Consider the following 18,984-nt stretch of genomic DNA (forward strand, 5'->3'; position numbering starts at 1 on the left):
ACGTAAATATAGAATATAGTGTGCACTGAAGATGGGATAATACAATTTTTCATCCTCTGTGATATGCATTAGAAAGCTGGAAGGTGAAGGCCAAAAACAAATGACATCCTGTATGTGACCTGAGAATCAGCTCCTATAGCGAAACAGTAATTGGTTCAGTAGCGATTCAAGATCTTAATCCTACAGGAACATTTAAATGAGATAAGCAGATAAAAGAGTAAAAGTCTCACACGATGGCCAGTACGGCTTGGAGTTCTTTTCCATTTCAGAGGAGCAAGTATCAGTTCCAACCAGAGAAATACCAAAGCCAAAAGGCAGGATTTACTAGGAAAAGAAGATGTTTTGCTTCATTATCTGTTGCATTAAGTGAATAATTGTGAACACCGTGTACTGGCGTGAGGTATGTACACGTTGGATTTCTCTCGGATGAAGAATGCTCTGCAATGCGTCAACGGGAGCACATGATCACCTTACTGAGAACTCGTTAGCAGTCGCAGTCTGCTCTGATATCTATTTTTAAATGTTTGTACGACACCTGATATTATACTTAAACTCGATCCCGGCATGCACACAAATACACTACTGTCCTCTTAGATACTCCATGAGGGACATCCTGGGGGAACCCCAAGGAGTTTTCTTGCTTGTCTCTGGCATTGAGGGTTTTGAGTCATGACCGTGGTCTGCCCAGCAGATGCTAGCTCTCAGGGTGTCCCCAAGACCTGACTGCTTACTGCAGGAGGCAGTGACCATGGAGTTGTTTTGCTGCAGTGCATTCTGGGCCCTAAGTCAGCATCTACTATAAATGTGGCGATCCGGTGTGGAAAGACTGGCTCACACAAGGGTCCTTTGCCCTATTGTATACTTGGTTTTGGGTAGACCTTGGTTTATTGTCCAACACCTTGTAAGTCTCATTATGAAAGATGTTGATGTTGAGCACTTTATGTGCATGGACAGATGGACAGAACATCTCAGAAAACTTGTGAGGAACCCAAAGAAACCTTAATTCCATACTGCAAGGTTTTTTTGTGCTTTAGGCTTTGTGTTATTAAAGGTCATAGATTTGAATAAGAATATTTACGGCATAAATATCACCAATCGACTTTCATAGGAGATGCGTCATGCCTTTTTGGACAGATGTTTTTAACACACTGTGTTGGCATGAGAGGTGGCTCCTTGAGGAAGTCACCATCTGGGCTGAAAACCTGGGCCGCCACAGAAGAAAGCAGCAGAGTAGACACCACGGAGCAAATCATCATGAACACTCTGGGTCATAAGAGCTGTATGAGCCACCTGAGAGAGGTAGAGGAGCACCATGAGAGTTTGGCAGACCTGCACAAAAGTCAGAGAGAAATTGGAGACAAGCCTGTAGGCCTCATCCATAGATGTGGACAGAATTTTTTTAGTTATAGGAAAGAAAGAAAAGCTAAACATCACACATGCTAAACAGTTTTATCATTGTACAGGCTTCAGTTTCAGTTAGCCTTTATGGCATGTAATTCAGCTGAGGACTTCATGGGACCGGTAATGATGCTGCTAAGGCTCTCTGGGAATCTATTTTTAAAGTTACTTTCAGAACAGCCACAAATATTTTTATTAGGCAGCGGGGAATCCTTCTGCATAACAATAAGTGCCTGACATCGTTAAAAAGAGAAATACAGTGTTTATTGATTGTCAGACGGATTTCCAAATCTCATCCTTCTGTAATCTTTAACTTTAATTAGGTGTTGTTAGTGCCACTGTGAGGGGGGAGATGTCATGATTTAGAGACGACCAGCTTTTCCATTTAAGACATTAAATTCAATTCCTTATCCTTATATTTAGCCAATATATCTTAATATTTATCAATGTGTACTTTTACACCAAAAATTACAATTAAATTAAATTGCAATCACTCTATGGCAGCCTAGCTTAAAATGGGGTTATATGTACTGCTGACCTTCCACTTGGGGCAGCTGTACAATCTCTGTTTCCTGTAAATAGTCACACTGGGTGTTCATAGGGTGATTTGATTAGATTAGTGGTGAAGGGTGATCTTGCACATTCCCACATAAGTGTAATTAGGCATGTGTTTCAGTACAGTGCTGTTTTCTGTATTGGAAATGACTGACAAGGTCTACAGCAAAGTCTCCTGGACTTTATTTCAGCCCTCATGAATTTCTGTTTGTGCAGATCCTTGGGACAGCTTTGGTTGAAGATAGGGGCTGTCACATATCCTGCCACAAAAGTCTTCAACAGTTTTATATGATCTGTGTTGCTTTTGAAAGAATGTTGTGTCCTGAGGTCAATCGTTTTGATTATATACAGTACCGTAGAAATGTATGTGATTTGCTCAAGAAAGTTATGCAGTGCCTTCAATACTTTGCATCTCAGGAGTACTCCTAATCTGTGCAAGCCAGAACACAGAGGACATTCAGTACAGCTGGCGTCTCTGCTGAGAGTTCAGTTGTCAAGGCCGATGTGGTGCATTTATACATTTATAAATCCAGAGCTGCCTCAGTCAGAGTTACAGATGATATTTAATTTATTTTGTCCAGGGAGAAGGGGGTGGCAAGACCTTTACATGAGAAGCTGCTCTAGGTATGCTTGACTCTGATTTCTGTTGCTACTCAATCCTCAGAAGAGGACAGAATGCCCTCATGATAAAGTTACGTAACCGGCTGTAACGCTGGGGCGTGCTGACTAATGCGTTGGAGTGGGAGTGCAGCCTGTAGCAGACACTCCTGCAGCCCTGTGCTCTGTGTTCTGAAATGTTCCTGCTCTGGCTGGGTCAGAGCCAGGACATTGGTTCCCTCTGGGGCACCTGTCAGTATTGAACACATGGCCGAGCTCTGCAGTGGCAATACTGGGAAGTTTACTCTGAATTTTACTGCCAAGCATTAAATCACAAGAAACAAACTCTCCCCCAAACAGAGGTAACAGTCATTTTTTCATAGCAGTACAGTGTCCAAATTGTGTACAAAATTGGACACAAATTAGCTAATTTGCTGAACTAGAACAGTTTGAGCTGACTTTTTATAGTTTGCCAGACAGTTTGTGTTTAGTTCTGCAGGATTCCCAGAAGAAACTTTTCTGTGAGATTTTTCTCTGTCATGCTGAAGTCAAGGGCTAGTGGACAGAAAGGCTCTTGAATATAGTGTTTTATTAAAATGTAAATGTATTATGCATTCTTTATCTCTGGTTTCTTCCCACAGTCCAAATACATGCTGGAAGATTAATTGGATATTGGGAAAACTGGCCCTGGTGTGTTTGGCTATGTTTGTGTGTGTCTTCCCTGTGATGGACTGGTGTCCTGTCCAGGGTGTGTGAGTGTGTGTGTCTGTGTGTGCCCTGTGATGGACTGGTGACCTCCCAGCTGAACAATCATTCCTCCCATCTGTCAGTCACTGGGCACGAGTGGAAGAGTTCATTTTAGCATGTTTATTATGCTGCCATTTGTGAAATTGGATGGAATGGTAAAAAATATTTTTTCCAAACTGATATTTTTTTATCTTTTATCTTTGCTCTACTTCCATGTAAGGAGAACATACCAGCTGAAGAGAGGAGGCCAGTGATTGTAGCTCCTTGGTGGCCAAATTCTCTGCAAAGCGTACACCACTTTTGTTTTGGTGTTGTTGAAAGCTCCTACAGGTAAACTCATTACTAATGTATCAGAAAGGCTGTGGTTCCCCTGTGACCCTTTATTGGATAAAGTGGTTAGAAAATGGATGGAGGAATGGATGCATCAGATAACTTATTCAGCTGAGGGAACGGTATACAGAAATGTTAAAAATAAGGTTTTTTCTTGTCGCTACTCTCTTCGGCCAGAGAGGGCAGTTTCCAGCCCCTGGCCCCTCTGGCTCCAGCAGAGTGCTGGGTTCGGTCCTTCACCGGCCTGCGAGAGTTGGAGGCCTTCAAGACTGCACTCAGTCCAGGCATTCAATCACATTGTAATATTTCTAAACCATCTGAGCACAGAATGTACCAAAGAGACAAGAACAGGAGCTTTTAAATCAGCTGAGGTACTTGATATGTTAGCAATAACATTTAGTTTCTTTGCAGTGTATCTGTAAGACTGAGCCAAGGTCAGGAGGACACCATTTCTCTCGTGAAGACCTCAGTTATGACAGCACCTTGCACTTCTTAAAATCCTATACTAGGCTCAACTTTCTAGCAAGAAAAGCTGGTTGAGCACAGGTGCCTCTGTTCTTTATTAACTATAGCACTGCTTGACATATTAAAAACATTACTTACTGCACTTTGCAGAAGGCATTTTAGTAACTCTACGTCAGTTTTATTATGATTAATCTAATTGGCTGTTGCCTTTCTCACAAATCACTTGCATTTCCCAGTCTCATCACGTGACATTGTATTGTCAGGATATAGATACAGTATGTTTAAAAATATGGTCAAAATGTCTAACAAATTGCAGAATAATTTGTTAGTGTCAGTGATATAGAAATCGAAGTGTAACATACATTATTCATGACCACAATAAGCTGGCACAGCTGTAAGTTCACATTGCTTATGTCATCTGGAAATCTTTTAGTTGTTCATTTAATCATCCTGACATCCCACCACCAGACTGCTACACTTAAATACTAACACAAAAAGCAGTCAGAATAGGGTAGTTGGCTTTAAATCATTGATTCTTTCCAAAATGCATACAGTAGTGTGCAAAATGTATACAAGTTTTGCTCTTTTTTCTCTTGTCAGATTTACAGCAGGTTTATGTTCTCAGGTGTTTATCTCTATAAACACCTTTGTGTAGATCCTGAATCAGTTTGTAGTGATTTTGTAAGCCTAGCACTCATGGTGATGAGCTATATACTATACTGTATGTCCTGCTGTCTGCCTGAAGGTTATATCTGGCATGAAAAACTCCTGAATAAGGCCTTGGACATCGAAACACCTACAGTACAGTACAATGTGGAGAGGAGTGTAAATGTAAAAAAGAGTTAAAGCTCTCATTATTTTTAATGGAATATACTGGATGTGCCCTTCTCGCATAATGGTGTTCTTGATTATTATTTTGCACAGATAAAATCACTCTAATATGTGCAGTTATTCAAGCCAACAGTCTGCTCAGAACATTGTGTTCATGATGTGTACTCCCAGCCAGTCCAGCTGCTAGTTTACTTCTTTCAGGTTGTATGTTCATCTAAATAAAGTGGAGAGCCTACTGGGCATAAGAAAGCACAATGAGTCTGTTGTCTGACATTTTAACTGCTATTGGAAAATGGCTGGCTTTCAAAACTCAGAGAGATTGAGAGTGCCAACAGTGTAGTGTAATTAAACCCCCAACTACAGACATGGAAGGATTCCCTCGTTTCGGCCCCCTGAAGTTAAACGATCAGTCCTCAGTGTAGGAATGTTGTACCAGTAGCTGCAGCAGTGAGAAGGATCCCATTCTAATGGTTTTTTGTGTATTTGTTCCATTTCTATCCTGCGGCATTCAGCTCCAGACTTGTTCCACAATGGTTTTATACAGGGATGCTGCAGCATCCCAGACATCTTCACTAAGGCTCACCAGTCTCCTTGGAAGAGCTCCCAAAATATCTGTGTCACCCTTTGGCAGACACCCAAAGTCAATCCATCACAGGCCTTTCAATATAGCCCAACTCATATGATAAATAATACTCAACTGAAATGGAAAAGCTTTTCTTTTTGACCATACTGGTTTGATTTATTAGTATGTTATTGTCCTAAAGAAAAGTATCCTTTTAACACACAGCACTTTAAATTTGTTTTTCAGCAAACACATTTTTAGTTGTTATGAAGGTGTACTTCTGCTATTTAAAATGACTTTACTTGCAATCAGTCTGTGGAAGCCCAGCTTAAGACGGGGCTATAATTACAGCTGACCTGCCACTATTAGTCAGTGCAACTCTCTGTTTCTTTTAAATACTCACACTGGGTGCTAATTGGTAATCTGATTAAATTAGTGGTGGTCACATTCTCACATGGGTGTAATTAGATATGTGTTCAGTATATTTTAAGTGTTGTTTTTTTAATTGAGAATATCTGCTAAGGTATAGAATAAAGCCTCCTGGACTTCACTTCAGCCATCAGGAGTGTATGTTGGTCCTTGGAACTGTCCTTGCTGAAAGTCTTACACTGTTCAGTGATGTGAGTTTGGGAGATTTTTATTCCAATTGAATTTTCTCTAGTGCTTGCTAGTGTGGATGAACTTGCTTTGGTTAATCCTAAATATCAAAAAATGGTTTCCAACTTCAACATACAGGGCTATATGCAACCTCTTTTCAACATCCTTTCTGATATTTCTAAGAAAATTGCTCTTACTAGTGGTTCAATTTATGATGGACTGCCATGTCCACAATGAGCATATTTTTTTCCTTCCGCAGAAACCTAAAATACAACAAAATGGACAACACCTGTATGAGGGCAGTTCTAAAACTCGGGTTTTGCACCTATTAAAATGTCAAATTGGATTTATAAAAGCTGAAAGCAAATCTCAGATTAGCCTATGATCTCAGCTGGAGCCAACACCACAAGACCCAGTGTTCCTCTAGGACCAGTACTGGGAACCACTGAAATTGTTTATTAAAATGATTTATTAGAAATTGTAGAAAAGCCAAGGCTATAGGGATTGAATGACATTAGTTTTCTGTAATAGCCTTGACCTATTGGGTAATGCTTTGATAAACCTTACCCAGTTTTAAAATTGTGCAGTAAGAGATTAAATGTGCATTTGAGTAAACTTTTCTGTGTTTTTGAAAGTACTTACTTGCATAAGCAAGTGCCCTTACATGAAGGTTGTCTTCAGGTCATGTGCTGCTAACTGGAGCAGAAGTGAGGTAATCAGATTAGCTGTACAATACTCTCCTCTCCCAATCCCAAGTGCAAATCAAATTCAAATCCCATAGAATGCAGAGATGCAGTAATTGTGTAAACCATGAGTTAAATCCAGAGACTAATCCAATTTTGCTTGAAATGTCCCATTTTGTAATAGTGCAGCATTACAATTTCTAACTGGGTTGGGGCTCATCAGCACAAATCTGTCCACATTGCCATGATGCTGTGACAGCAAGCAGTGTGTTGGCATTGTACCACATATAAAAGAGCTGGGGAGGCAAAAATATAGTTGCCTCTGGATTAAAAGTAAATTCTTTAACCACCTTGCTGAATTCTTATTAGAAAATCTACAGACCTGTTGGTGTGTTAAGATGAGACCCAAGTATATAGTGGGAGAAGGTTACCTGCATACGGTCAAGGAGGAATAAATGAGTTGAAGAATAAAGTACACTTTTATTAGCAGCTGCCGAGTGAGATAGGGAAAGGCTGACAGTGACAGAAATGAAATCTCGATGTTCTAAATGTCCTCTGACAGTATGCAGAGGAAGTTTATATTCAAACACTTTGGGCGAATCGCAGCCTACAGAAGAGCAGTCACCATATTTTCTGTGTGCCTGTTTGTTTTCAAGAATCCAGCAGATAATCTCGCTCAGTTTCCTCTAGGAATGCACAATGTGGATATTGATTGATTGGGAGCTGTGTGACCAATGATGCTTGGTTTGTTCACTTGAGGGCAGGTTCAATTTCAGTCTCAGTTGCTGAATAGTTGCCATCTGGCAGTTTAAGTCCTGTTGTTTCTCCATTGTATAACTGACATCATGAGCTGGGTGGCCATTTTAGTTGTTTTAGAAGAATCACATTCTTTGAGAAGGAAGAAGGCAGAAAACAAAACATGGCTTTGACCCCCCGATGTCTCAAATGGCTCACTAACAGAAAAAAATGATAAAATGCAAATTAGTGACAAGCAGCTAAAGTTCTCTGAACTGCTTTCCTGGCACACAGTCATGTGACTTCTCACGATTCTCCAGAACATTGTGGGGTGGATATGCCAGGCCTTTCCTGGGAAGGTGTTGCTGACATAGTACACAAGTACTGCGCTTAATTGGAACAGAACCGTGAAGCTAGATGGCTGATGCATTATTGATTTCAAGTAAACTTGGGAACGTCTGAAGCAGTTTTTTCCGTGGCAGTTTGTTCTTCTGTTTTAGTTAGGGTTTCTGCCCAGAATCCAAGGCAAAGTGCAGATAAAACTTGTATTTAAGAAAACTGAAAGCTGTGTTGATTCTACTGAAAGTGCATCAACAGATAACTCATTGTTTTTTCTACTAGGATTCTGGTTGATGGTTTTGAACGATCAATCTATGAGGCAATACAACATTCTGTTGTCAGATTTTACAGAGCTATCTCAGATTATTTCTGTACAGGACACCCATAACACAGCAGCTCTTGTTCTGTTTCCCCTCCTCTTTTTAAGGGAAGAAGAAAGCATTTTGCTCAAGTCCTGTTTCTCTTCTGCTGGCAGCTCCACCTGCTAGCACTCTGCATGGCTTTCAGGTCAGGCCACTCAGTCAGCAGAGCTTTCCTCCTAATGCAGCAGCACACACTTTCCTTTGGCAAGCTGCTGTACAAAAACCAGCTGAGTGGAACAGGTTTACCTCTATTTCAGTTTTGATCTACCAGGAGAAATCCTAAAGCTGTGAGATATAAGGACTTAGAGAGGATCTTGTTTCTTGTATGAAGGCACCAAGGAGATGGTGCTCTGATCACGCCTAATCCTCAGAAATCTTAATTCTGAATGAAAAATGTTAGAACTGTGAAAAACTGTGTATTTTTAAAAAATATTTTCCGATTCTTTCTCATGGGTTTTCAATATTGCACAATGACTTATTTCTATATAGCAGAAAGTAGGTGCTACTGTAGGGAATTAAATTATGTGATTATTAGTACAAGTTATTTTAAAAGTTATTAAACCTCGCTAGCATATTGGCAGAACGTCTTGATCTTGAAAGACATTGACAGTCCAAAAGAAGTAAACAGCGTTAAAAGTGCTACAGCTGGAGGAGTTGGATGGAACGAACATTTTAAAACTCCATTGCTAAACTTGTGAAGGAATAAAAAAGTTGTATATTCTATAGTTGCAATTACTTTCATGAGACACTGTAGTTTATTCACTCCTTTCCAGTGATATCCTATTTTGCTGAACTGGAATAATATCTACACTTTTTAAAGTGAATATTTTTAGAGCATGACTTGACTGGTCAAACTGAATACTTTTATAGTTTAAATGTCTTCCAACTTTGGATAAAAAATCTAAAATGTTGATTTGATCATTGTTTATCAAGCTTTTTTGATTAAGTCTACATGCTTCACACATCAAGACGGTACAATTTTCACCTATTTTTTTGCAAACTTGCTCAAGTTCTGTCAAGTCAGGTGGGGATTGATGATGGAGAGTTATGTACAAGTTTTGCCACAGATTTCTTTTTTTATTGGACTTTGCTTAGGCCACTTAGTTTAATTCTGTTCCTTTTTTATGTTCAAAGTTCTGAGACCATACTTTTTTCTCCTCTTTATCCCTCTTTGGAAACACACAGTATTTTGGAAACTAAGCATGCATTGTTCTACAGAGATTGACATTGGACTGAGTTCTCCCATTAAGGAGTGCACTTAGCTCTGACAAGAGTGTTTGGTATTTCAGTGGTATGAACATCCTGGTAGCTACAGTAACTGTGCTGAAATAGCAAGACTTGTCTGTCAGCATGCCCAGGAAGCCCTGTCATTTATATCCACAATACCAGTATGTCTGACTTTGTACCAAACAGCCCTGACGCAAGTTCCAGTCAATATGGGCACTGAACTCTCTTACCCTAGATTGGGTTTTTAGTCACCTCCGTCCACCCCTCTACTTTGCAAAAGAGGTTCAATTTATATTAGAATGTGGGAGATCTATATGATTTTTAATTGAAATGAAACATCAGTTATTATAGCCTTCGGATTTGGAATTGCCAGCTGTTATCAATTCCCCGTCCTGTGCATGAAGGGTGGTTAAAAGATGTGTTCATGCCCCTCTCTAACACGCTCACCTGGTTTGGTGTCACTTGTGGTTTTCACCGACTGTCATGGTGTTCTCGCAGGCATCTAAGGTGTCATAGGTGTCACTGCTGTACAAAAAGTAAAGAATTTTAAGCTGCAGTACTAAGGATCATGTGTCTTTGACACAGCTTGGCCAGTTGTGCACTACTCTTCTGAGTGTGTTTGAGCTCCGATTTGAAATATAATCGGATGATGCTGTGTTCCTAAGACTACAAAGTACACGTAAGCATACAGTGAGTCTGACAGGCATGTATAATAAAGTTAAGGAACTGGGCATGGAGGATAAGGTCATATTTTAGAAAAAGCATAACTACTATAATTCACCATATACTTCCACAGGGTTTTGGAGACGTTTCATTTAGGTGTTTGTAAATCATTCTGCACTTCTCTTTGAAGGCCACTGTACATAAGCAAAAGGTGCTCTGGATCTGAGGAAGAAAGGACCTTTGAATCCCTTTAGGGGATGGGGGATGGGGCTGGCGCTGTAAGACAGTGACAGGTACTTCAGGACTAGATGGCCACTTGGACTCCCATGAGCTTGCAGACCGGGGACGTCGCGAGAGGGTGACCCCTCCACCAGCCAGTAGAGCAAAATAGCAGTGCGTCTTCAGGGCTGTCTGAGTCCCTGTGAGCGACTGGGAAAATCCAGCTCTCCCTTGCAGGCGTGCTGCCAGGCAGTACGTGACTGACAAGTCTCTTGTTTACAGTGGCTGAGATGGTCTGAGGCAACCTCTTAGACAGACTCTAGACTAATGCTGGCTGTTTTAGGCTGAGGGTCCTATTCTTTGCTGCAGAGGATGGCAGATTTAGAGTGAAAAAATTTAGAGAAAAACACAAAGGTATTTGTGGGTTAGTCGGGATTAATGTGCATCATTTAATATCCAGGCATGGTTTTACTTGAACATGGATCCTCAGATTCAACATAAACACACAGGCTAATAGATCATTTGAACTGAGGTACTTGAACAGCAGATGTACCTAGAGTTGAGAGTAACAATGTTTAGTTGTTCCCCACAATATAAACATTTCTTATGTTTGTCTCTCTTTAGTTACATATTCTACTGCTTTTAAAAATTGCCTTGAGGGGTGTAGTGTTGACTGATCTGTAAATATGCAAATATATCAGTTTGGAAAAGTACTTACTGTATACAGAACACATTAACATCTGCAGAGCTCTGAGTGAGCCTCAGGACTGTGTTGTCTGGGAGGAGTACCAGTGTGGATGTGATGCTTAAGTCTCTTAATCTATTTCAGTGTTGACACTGCTCTCTTACTTTTCCTAAAACATATATACCTTCACACTTTTTAGTATTGAAAACTGTAACCCAGAAGAAAAAAAAATGTTTGCAACACACAATGGGAGATGAAAACATATTGAAATAAAACAAGACAAGTGAAAGTTCATTGGGTGTTCATGTTTGGGGGCGTGGGGCCCCTATAACAAAGTCCATGTTTTCGTTGAATTCATTGCTATTTATTTCTTTTGAAGAAGTGGACGGGGTGAGATTGATTCATATTTAAATTAATAGATTCAGATTTTTGTAACAACCTTTATTTATGTAACTTTATACTCGGCTCCCATGATCATCATACACCTCACTTTTTTATCTTTATTGCTTGTCTTGAAAACTCTTATCTGAAAGTCTCTTGCTCCCTATAAATAAAGATGTTCACCAACCGATTTGGAAGGAATTTTCTATGTATACAGTACAGTAAAGACCAAGCGAGATGCCCAGGCTATTTTTTGTGTTGTCTCGCCACAAAGCAACCTTATATGTGTATGTATTCTGTTTCCGTGTTTGTGTTTACAGATTGCAGTCTGAGAATTTTTTCTCTGACATTTCTGGTTGTTATGGCAACCCCTCCCCAGCTGGTGGGCAGGCCACTATTATCCCTGGATTAGCTCTTTTTCTGTTGCTGAAATATGTCAGTCTCTCATTGGTTGAATTCTTTTTGCTTCCCTAAAATAATGTTCTTTGTCCTTTGTAACATAAAAGCATAAGGTAACAGTGAAATGTCAGTAGTAATGTTCATTAGCTGCAAAGCCTTTTTTTTTCCTTTGCATTTTGTTTGTTCCATTTTAGCTTTGACTTGAGTACAAAGGCAGAGAAGCACATCTCCAAGTGCACAAACTGTTGTGCTCTCCCATAAAACTAAAAGCCTTATTAGATTGAATGAGGTGAGGCTGTATCAACAAACCTTTATTTTATAGTAATAAGATCAAGAGCAATGGAAAAGGCAATTTTATATAGTGCCTTTACTTTCCAACATCTCAAAGCACTTCACAGACCAGGACACAAGTCGTGGATGAATTGAGCTTGAATGCAGAATCTTTAGAATACAGTAGAGTACATTCCCAAAGTTTGGAGATTTGGCGATGGAGAATCTTATTGTTTATTGCTGCTGACAAAAATTTCATGTGCCGAGGTCCTGACTACTTACTCTTTGAAGATCCCATGAGGCTGTTTGAAGATGGGGTGTCCTGGCTGAATTGCACTCTAAGTCGGCACGATGGGTTCGACCTGTATATATTTGCTACTTAATTCCAGTTCTTAACTGATTTGCTGAGTCATAGTCGTCGTCGTGTGACGACAGCCCTGTCTCACACAGCTGTGGTGGATGAACATGGTGCCGTTCTGTATGTGCGGTGCTTTGGGATCCTAATGTGGGAAAAGTGCTATCTGAAATGATGCATAAACACCAGTTTCATTCTGTAGGGGATATTCTCTGTAACTGCGAAATGAGTTTTGCACCCTTTTAAGACTGTCTGAATTAGTACGTCCCTCCACTTCTACGCAAGTTATGGTTTTGTTTCTTTTGTAAACAGACCAAGAAAAGTCCTGATCCTTAAACTTGTATGGATCAACAGTACAAATTTAGAATGAATAGATCGATCTGATTGCAAATCAATGTTCCAGAAAATTATCGAGATTCTAGGCATTGACAAGGCCAACCCCCAGATCTTCTTCAGAACCGACAAACATAAGCACTAGTGGAAATTACACAGAAGTATATTGAGAATTGAGAACAGAGGACTTTTTTTTTTTCCCAAAGGCTTATGAGTCTCTCTGACAATGTACCCAGCTATGCTATCTGAGCTTATATCCAGATGTTTTTTATCAAGAAACGGCTGCATAAGAACATTAGCATACTGGTATTTTATTAATCCACAGTAGATTAACAGAATGGCCAGTTCTGGTTGGTAACCAATTTTTATTTCCTCTCAGGCAGGAGTTAAAAACTTTAGATTTTAAACAGTGTTTTTAAGCAAAGTTGCATTCAGTTTCCAGTCTTCAGACATGTTTAAATGAGACACATCTTAAATGAATTAAGTCTGAATGCATACAGGATCATCAGAAAACATCCCCAGAGTTTGCAGATTTTAGCAATGAAGGGTGTGATTGTTAATTTCTGTAGACATTTAAGTGGCATAATCACCAGTGTGATTATTAATCTTTTATTCAGGGATTTCAACCATAGGAACATGTGCCCAAGAGCAGATCCTGTTTGTAGATACAGAGGACTCTTACAGAGTGGCAAACTGGGCATATCAGGTACTTCAGGAAAAGAAGTACAGAGTGTTTAAAATCTGGACCAGAAAGTGTCCAACATTAACATTACTTAGAGCTGTTAAATATATAACTCGCATATTATATATTTGATTGTATATTGCAAAATGTTCACTTCATCATAATCATTTTTGTAGAAAATACAGTATAAACTGGTGAGCAGTCTGGGTCTTAAGCATACTTTGAATTGTTGTTTGTTTCTACTGTAGTAGTTTGTGGTGCCTACAAAAGGAAATGTGAGTTTATGGAAGTTCTGTAACTTGAACTCTTTTCCTTGGAATCCAGAATCCAGCAGTTTTCCATTAACGGCTCTTCATCTCAGAGTGTTAAACTGATTCAATTAAAATTTAACTGGACAGGTTTATCCCATCTTCGTTGCCTTAAGCTGCTGCTGATTTAAAGAGATGCGGTGAAGAATGAAATTTAATACTTGACACAGAAGATCCTTTCTGCAGCAGAAATCCCTGCTTGTTGCCATGTCTTACTAACCTCTAAATAGATGTGAAGTAATCACTCAAGACATTTTAGATGACAAACTTTGTGCAGCTATGAATGCCTCAGATTCTGACTTCATGAAGACATCACCTCCCATATACTGTAGGTCATCCTAACTTGTAATGCAGCAGAATGTATCACCAATAACTCCTCAACCCTATTAAAGGTTATGATTCAGCACTGACTATGCTGTTGGAGTTTAAGTGGACGTTCTTTGTTTCGAGACATTTCTATGTGATTTTGCTGTTTTCTAAGCATTCTAAGTGGTTTTTAGAAAATATATGGTCTTTTCTGTAAGTGTTGGGCTCCACGTAATACTAAATATTATACTATTATAATTTAGCAGGTTCATACAGTACTAAATCTTATATAAGTAATACATTTTTTTACACTTATGACTGATAAGTCTGACTTTTATTCGATACATTGTTGCTCCTCTCTGATTGTGACTCTATAGGTCCCCAAAACACATTGCTTGTCACAGTTTCTTGCTAAACTTGCTGTTTAATTCTTAGGGATTATGCTACCAAATTCTGACAAATTGGTAGTGAGGAGGGTAAATCAGTTGACTCAGAAAAGAGTGCTCATCGTTTGCCTTAGCTCTCCTCCTGTGATCAATTTAAAATGAGAAAGCCTTAAAACTGGCAGCTTTGTCACCGACATTAATATGTGTGCTACACAACACCGATCACAAAGTAGAGCAGACACCAACACAGCAGTATTCAGTAGCTTGGCCTTGTGCTACATTCTAGAGCTGATTTTGAATTGTATGACATTCTGCAGCTGAGATTGAAGAATACATGTTGTGCACAATCTGGCTGTACTTGCTAATGCTCTGCTCTTCAGGCCTGTTATATAATAACAATATAACTCACCCTGTGTCCTTGCCTGTCTCCCCCAATTAGATGAGAAAGAAACCTTGTGCTATTTGACCCAGGTAGTGATTCTTCCAGCTGCTTTACTTTCTCAATTCTGTGGTATCTGGGTTAGAATCTGACCCAGGTCATGTCAAATAAGACTGGTGGTCTCTGGTTACCTCATAATTGGTGAGCTAATTGAGGTGTTGCCTCTAACATTTAATGATCCCAAAACCACCTCAGCAACCGCTGAGTATAAAAACAGAATGTGTGAGGATTATCCTTTAAATATAGGACTTGTGAAGATGATTCCAGTCTCGCTAATCATAGCCTCTTTCTGTTGTTTAGCCGTCCCTTTTCTGTAAGGCTACATCAGCCTAAGCTGGGAAGCTGCGATGTGTTTGTGCCCGTTTTGTACCCAGAATAGAAGGGGCTGCGCCGCTGTCCTTGGCTCACGCCCAGGCCACCTGTTACCGAGTCGGGAAACCGAAACGAAATCGGCACGTCATGCGCTGACACACGAACCTGGAATGACGGAGAGACCCCGGTCCCAAATATAGAACAGATGATCTCCCCACCTAGGACTCCCTGCCCTAGCAACATGACTGCGGCTTGAGGAAAGGGGGTTTCTGAGGGTTTGATGAGTTTCTTAACGAAGAGTTCTGACGGGTTCAGTGGAGTGTGACCAGTCACTGGTCATCCGTTTTTTTTGTCAACCACTTTGTTTTGGTTGAAAAAGAGCTGATTTGTTGTAAAAAAAAAAAACAACAAAAAATCCTTCTGTGTAAAAACCTGAAATTCTAGCTTGACTGGGTCAGGGTGGATGTTCAATACACAGATGCTGTAGCTGTTTTTGTTTTGAACTTCTGCAAAGTGTTGACTACATGGATCTGCAATACTATATTCGGACTTCCAGTAAGTATCACATTAGGATAGGACAGATTGTGATGCAATTGAATCTGCGGTTGCTTTTGCCAAAGAGTATCAACAGTAGGTTTCAGATTGTGCTGTGTATTTAACAGTCTGTATTATTCCCTGTGAACTGAGGCTTTAGTATTTCTCCTCTATTCTGTTGTAATGAACACTACACAAATGCTGACTAAGTATTCAAGAACAAAAGTTAGTTTCTCAAATTACAGTACATGAACAATTTGTTCTGTAGACACTCACCTGATCCTGTAACCCTAAAACATCCCAATCATGAACCTCAGAACCATGTCTTCGATATTTTAAAACTGTTACTGTTAAAAAGCTGTTGATTTTAAGATTTTAATAAGCAGAAGTCTCCTAACAAATAACATCAGCTGCTTTTATTTAGTAGATTAACCCGTTCAATAACAGAAGTAACAATTAGGAGTTTGGATTACATGAAAGACAGAGCTCACTGGGATCAATAGGCCCCACTCCAAAAGCCCAGTTTTCCCAAGTTCTTGAGCACACAGTCTGAGATCTTCAATGTTCGCATTTCTCATGTCACTGCTGTCTGTGAGGCTTCCAGGTCTGGTCTTCAGCCAAATGTTTGTGTGCTTGAACCAGGCACCTGTGTATTCATTTGAAAACGATCACTGCATATAAAACACTCCAAAGTCCTCATTTTTATTTGAAGTATTTTGATTGAAAGATGGAAATGTTTTATATGTAGGGTGCTTCTGTGTACATTTGCATATGCAATTATCATGACAACCGTACTGTGGAGGATGAAGTTCAGTCAATATGCAAACAGGATGATGGGGGCATGAGAGCATGTCCTCAGTTTTCAGTAGACTGAGGAAGCAGCAGGTTCCCCAGCTGGGCAGCCTGTTGTGCACTCTCATCGTCCATGGAACCTGTGCACGATAGTCTCCTTTGTATGTGTGCACCCCTTACACAATATAGCTGTTTGAATAAGCCAGCTAACTTAGGAAACTCACTGCATTAAATCTTGTTTGCATCTTGACCGTGCTGGTGTGTGCTTCTTCAGTATTGGCTATAAGCATGCAGCTTCTCTCAGTTCCTTGGCTTTAGCCGGAAGTCAGCAGCTCCTGCTTCTTGAAGCAGCACACCCACGCCTCTCATCCGATTTCCCAGTTTGTCTGAAAGTGTGTGTGAGCTGGTGTATTCACGAGGGGAGTTTCTGCTGCAGTGCTGGGGGGTGACTCCTAGTCACGGTCTCTCAGCTCTCATCATCACAGCCGACTATTTCAGGGGCTGATTCCGGAGGATTGGTATGGAAGCCGGAACTGTGACTGCGGAGAGGGAGTGGCAAAGGGAGCCTGCTCTTGAGTGGGCAGCAGAGGGCTATATAAATCTCCTCTTGCCTGCCCGAGTTCAGAACGAGACGGAGACGGGGAGAGAGAGAGAGAGAGACAGACGGAGATCTGAGCCAGCAGCAATCTGATCTCACAACACATCCACAGTGCTTCAGCAGCGCAGCTGACAGACAAGCTCACGGAGAGGTGCTGCAGCCGGGAGAGGAGCTGATCCACGTGTGCCAGGACCTTCAAGTCGGAGCGCTGCCTGGGATTGGAATTTAAAACAGGGGCTGTCAGAATCCAAGCTCCTTTCTGCTGCAGGCCAGGCTGAACTGTCTCCTGCTTTCTCAGCTTGCGGATAGCTCTGGGTTCGGAGGAGCTCTGAAGCTGGTGAAGCTGTAACCGAGGAGTCTGAGCGTCCAGTACAGACCATGGCAACCAGGCACCTGGAAGTCGGCGGGTTCCAGACAATGATTCCCGCTCACCTGCTGGCAGCGACCATGGAGGAGTTCCCCCAGCAGCTGCCCGTGCCCAAAGCCCCAGCCCGGGGCAAGAGCCGCCTGCGGCGCCCCCGCCAGTCACGCTTCAAGACCCAGCCGGTGACGTTCGCGGAGATCGCCGAGGTGGAGGAGGAAGGCGCCTCGCCGCTGGAGGAGGAGAAGGCGCGCAAGTCCTTCCTGCAGTCGCTGGAGAGCCTGCGGCGCAGCACCCAGAACCTGCAGGGTGCGCGCGGCTGGGTGGCGGCCTCGGCCATGCAGGGCAGCCTGGACTCCAGCGACTCGGACTCCGCGCAGTGAAGCCCGGCCAGCGCCCCGTCTGGCCCTGGGGCTCACTGCTGCTTCATACTGAAGCCTGACTCCACTTGAACTTTTCTTTGCCAAATATCTAGAACAAAACTGCTCTATGTATGTATATGCATTCGTATTTATTTCTAATTTATATATATAAACACAATTATATATATGTAGCTCTGTATGCATTTGATGCATTATAAACTTCCTGAGGTTTAGTATAGGCTGGTAGAAAGCATAGGGAGCACAGTGTAGAGAATTGAACTCATGACAAAGTGCAGCACATCGCTATAGCATGGAGGAAGGACACTGCAAGCCTTTCTTTAATGGTGATGGGAAAGGTTTAATTCCATAGTTGCTTTCTTTTATAAGAGTTAAAGAAAAATGTCTTTTTTTATATGAAAGATAGTCACAGGACTGTCCAGCAGGATGCGTCCTGCGACGAGCAGTAGGTTGTTGAAGCCACTGGGAAGACTGAAGGAGTAGACGCCACACGAGCAAGTTATCAGTGGCCCAGAGGACTCGAGACTTGAATTGTGTAGTGTGTTTTAAGCAACGTCTTGCTTATTTATGAAGGGGTTTAATATAGGTTACAGCTGTTTAATGCTCAGAAAGCAGAGAGGGATACATGCCAGCAAGGCAAATTCAATCCTTCTAGGCAAAGGGACTTTCACTTCCAAACACAGAACAGAACTGGCAGGGGTCCAGCTCTCTGCAGCGAAGCGTTTAACCCCATCTCCTTATTTTTGTATCTGAGAGAAGAAAACTGAACTGCAAGTTTACTGTGTATGCTTGTCAAATTCTACAATTATTTATTTAATAGAGGAACTTTTTGATATGGAAATGGAAGAAATATCTTTTTTTGTTTCTAAATCACTTGTAGGTTAAGAACTTTTTACTGTTTTTCACAAATGAAATTCTGAGAGATTTGTAAAGCTGGAGCTTTCTTATTTACTGTAATAAATAACTGAAAACAAATGAAGTTGTCTGGCATATTGATTGTAGCTTGCTTTAACATTTTGTCTGGGTGAGGCTTGGTCACACAACCAAGTACTTGGTGATGAGACAGTATTGAAGTGAATGTGTCCATAAAAGAAGTATTTTCACTTTTCCTCTTGGGCAATTAAAGTTTTCTTAAATTTCAATAAAATTGTTT

At 40.9% G+C, this 18,984-nt stretch overlaps 1 protein-coding gene and 1 long non-coding RNA gene across 2 annotated transcripts; one reads left to right on the forward strand and one right to left on the reverse strand.

Annotated features, from left to right (window-relative positions):
- Nucleotides 1-3,599: 3,599 nt before the first annotated feature.
- On the reverse strand, nucleotides 3,600-15,185 carry LOC148645430 (uncharacterized). Its single transcript, XR_015928080.1, has 3 exons — nucleotides 14,825-15,185; nucleotides 9,876-9,953; nucleotides 3,600-3,871 (listed from the first exon to the last, which is right to left on the reverse strand). It is a non-coding gene; the product is annotated as an uncharacterized LOC148645430 (long non-coding RNA).
- Nucleotides 15,186-17,099: 1,914 nt separating this feature from the next.
- Nucleotides 17,100-18,806, forward strand: c18h11orf96 (chromosome 18 C11orf96 homolog). The gene has a single exon (XM_088611208.1). It carries the CDS (start codon nucleotides 17,469-17,471, stop codon nucleotides 17,832-17,834), a length of 366 nt encoding a protein of 121 aa, XP_088467334.1. The 5' UTR covers nucleotides 17,100-17,468; the 3' UTR covers nucleotides 17,835-18,806.
- The last annotated feature ends 178 nt before the right edge of the window (nucleotides 18,807-18,984 follow it).

This window comes from Lepisosteus platostomus, chromosome 18, assembly GCF_059453375.1.
Source record: "Lepisosteus platostomus isolate fLepPlt1 chromosome 18, fLepPlt1.hap1, whole genome shotgun sequence".
Taxonomy (NCBI): Eukaryota; Metazoa; Chordata; class Actinopteri; order Semionotiformes; family Lepisosteidae; genus Lepisosteus; species Lepisosteus platostomus.

What these genes read in the sequence shown, in the direction of transcription:
- c18h11orf96 (XM_088611208.1), top strand. Translation starts at nt 17,469, where the DNA reads ATGGCAACCAGGCACCTGGAAGTCGGCGGGTTCCAGACAATGATTCCC.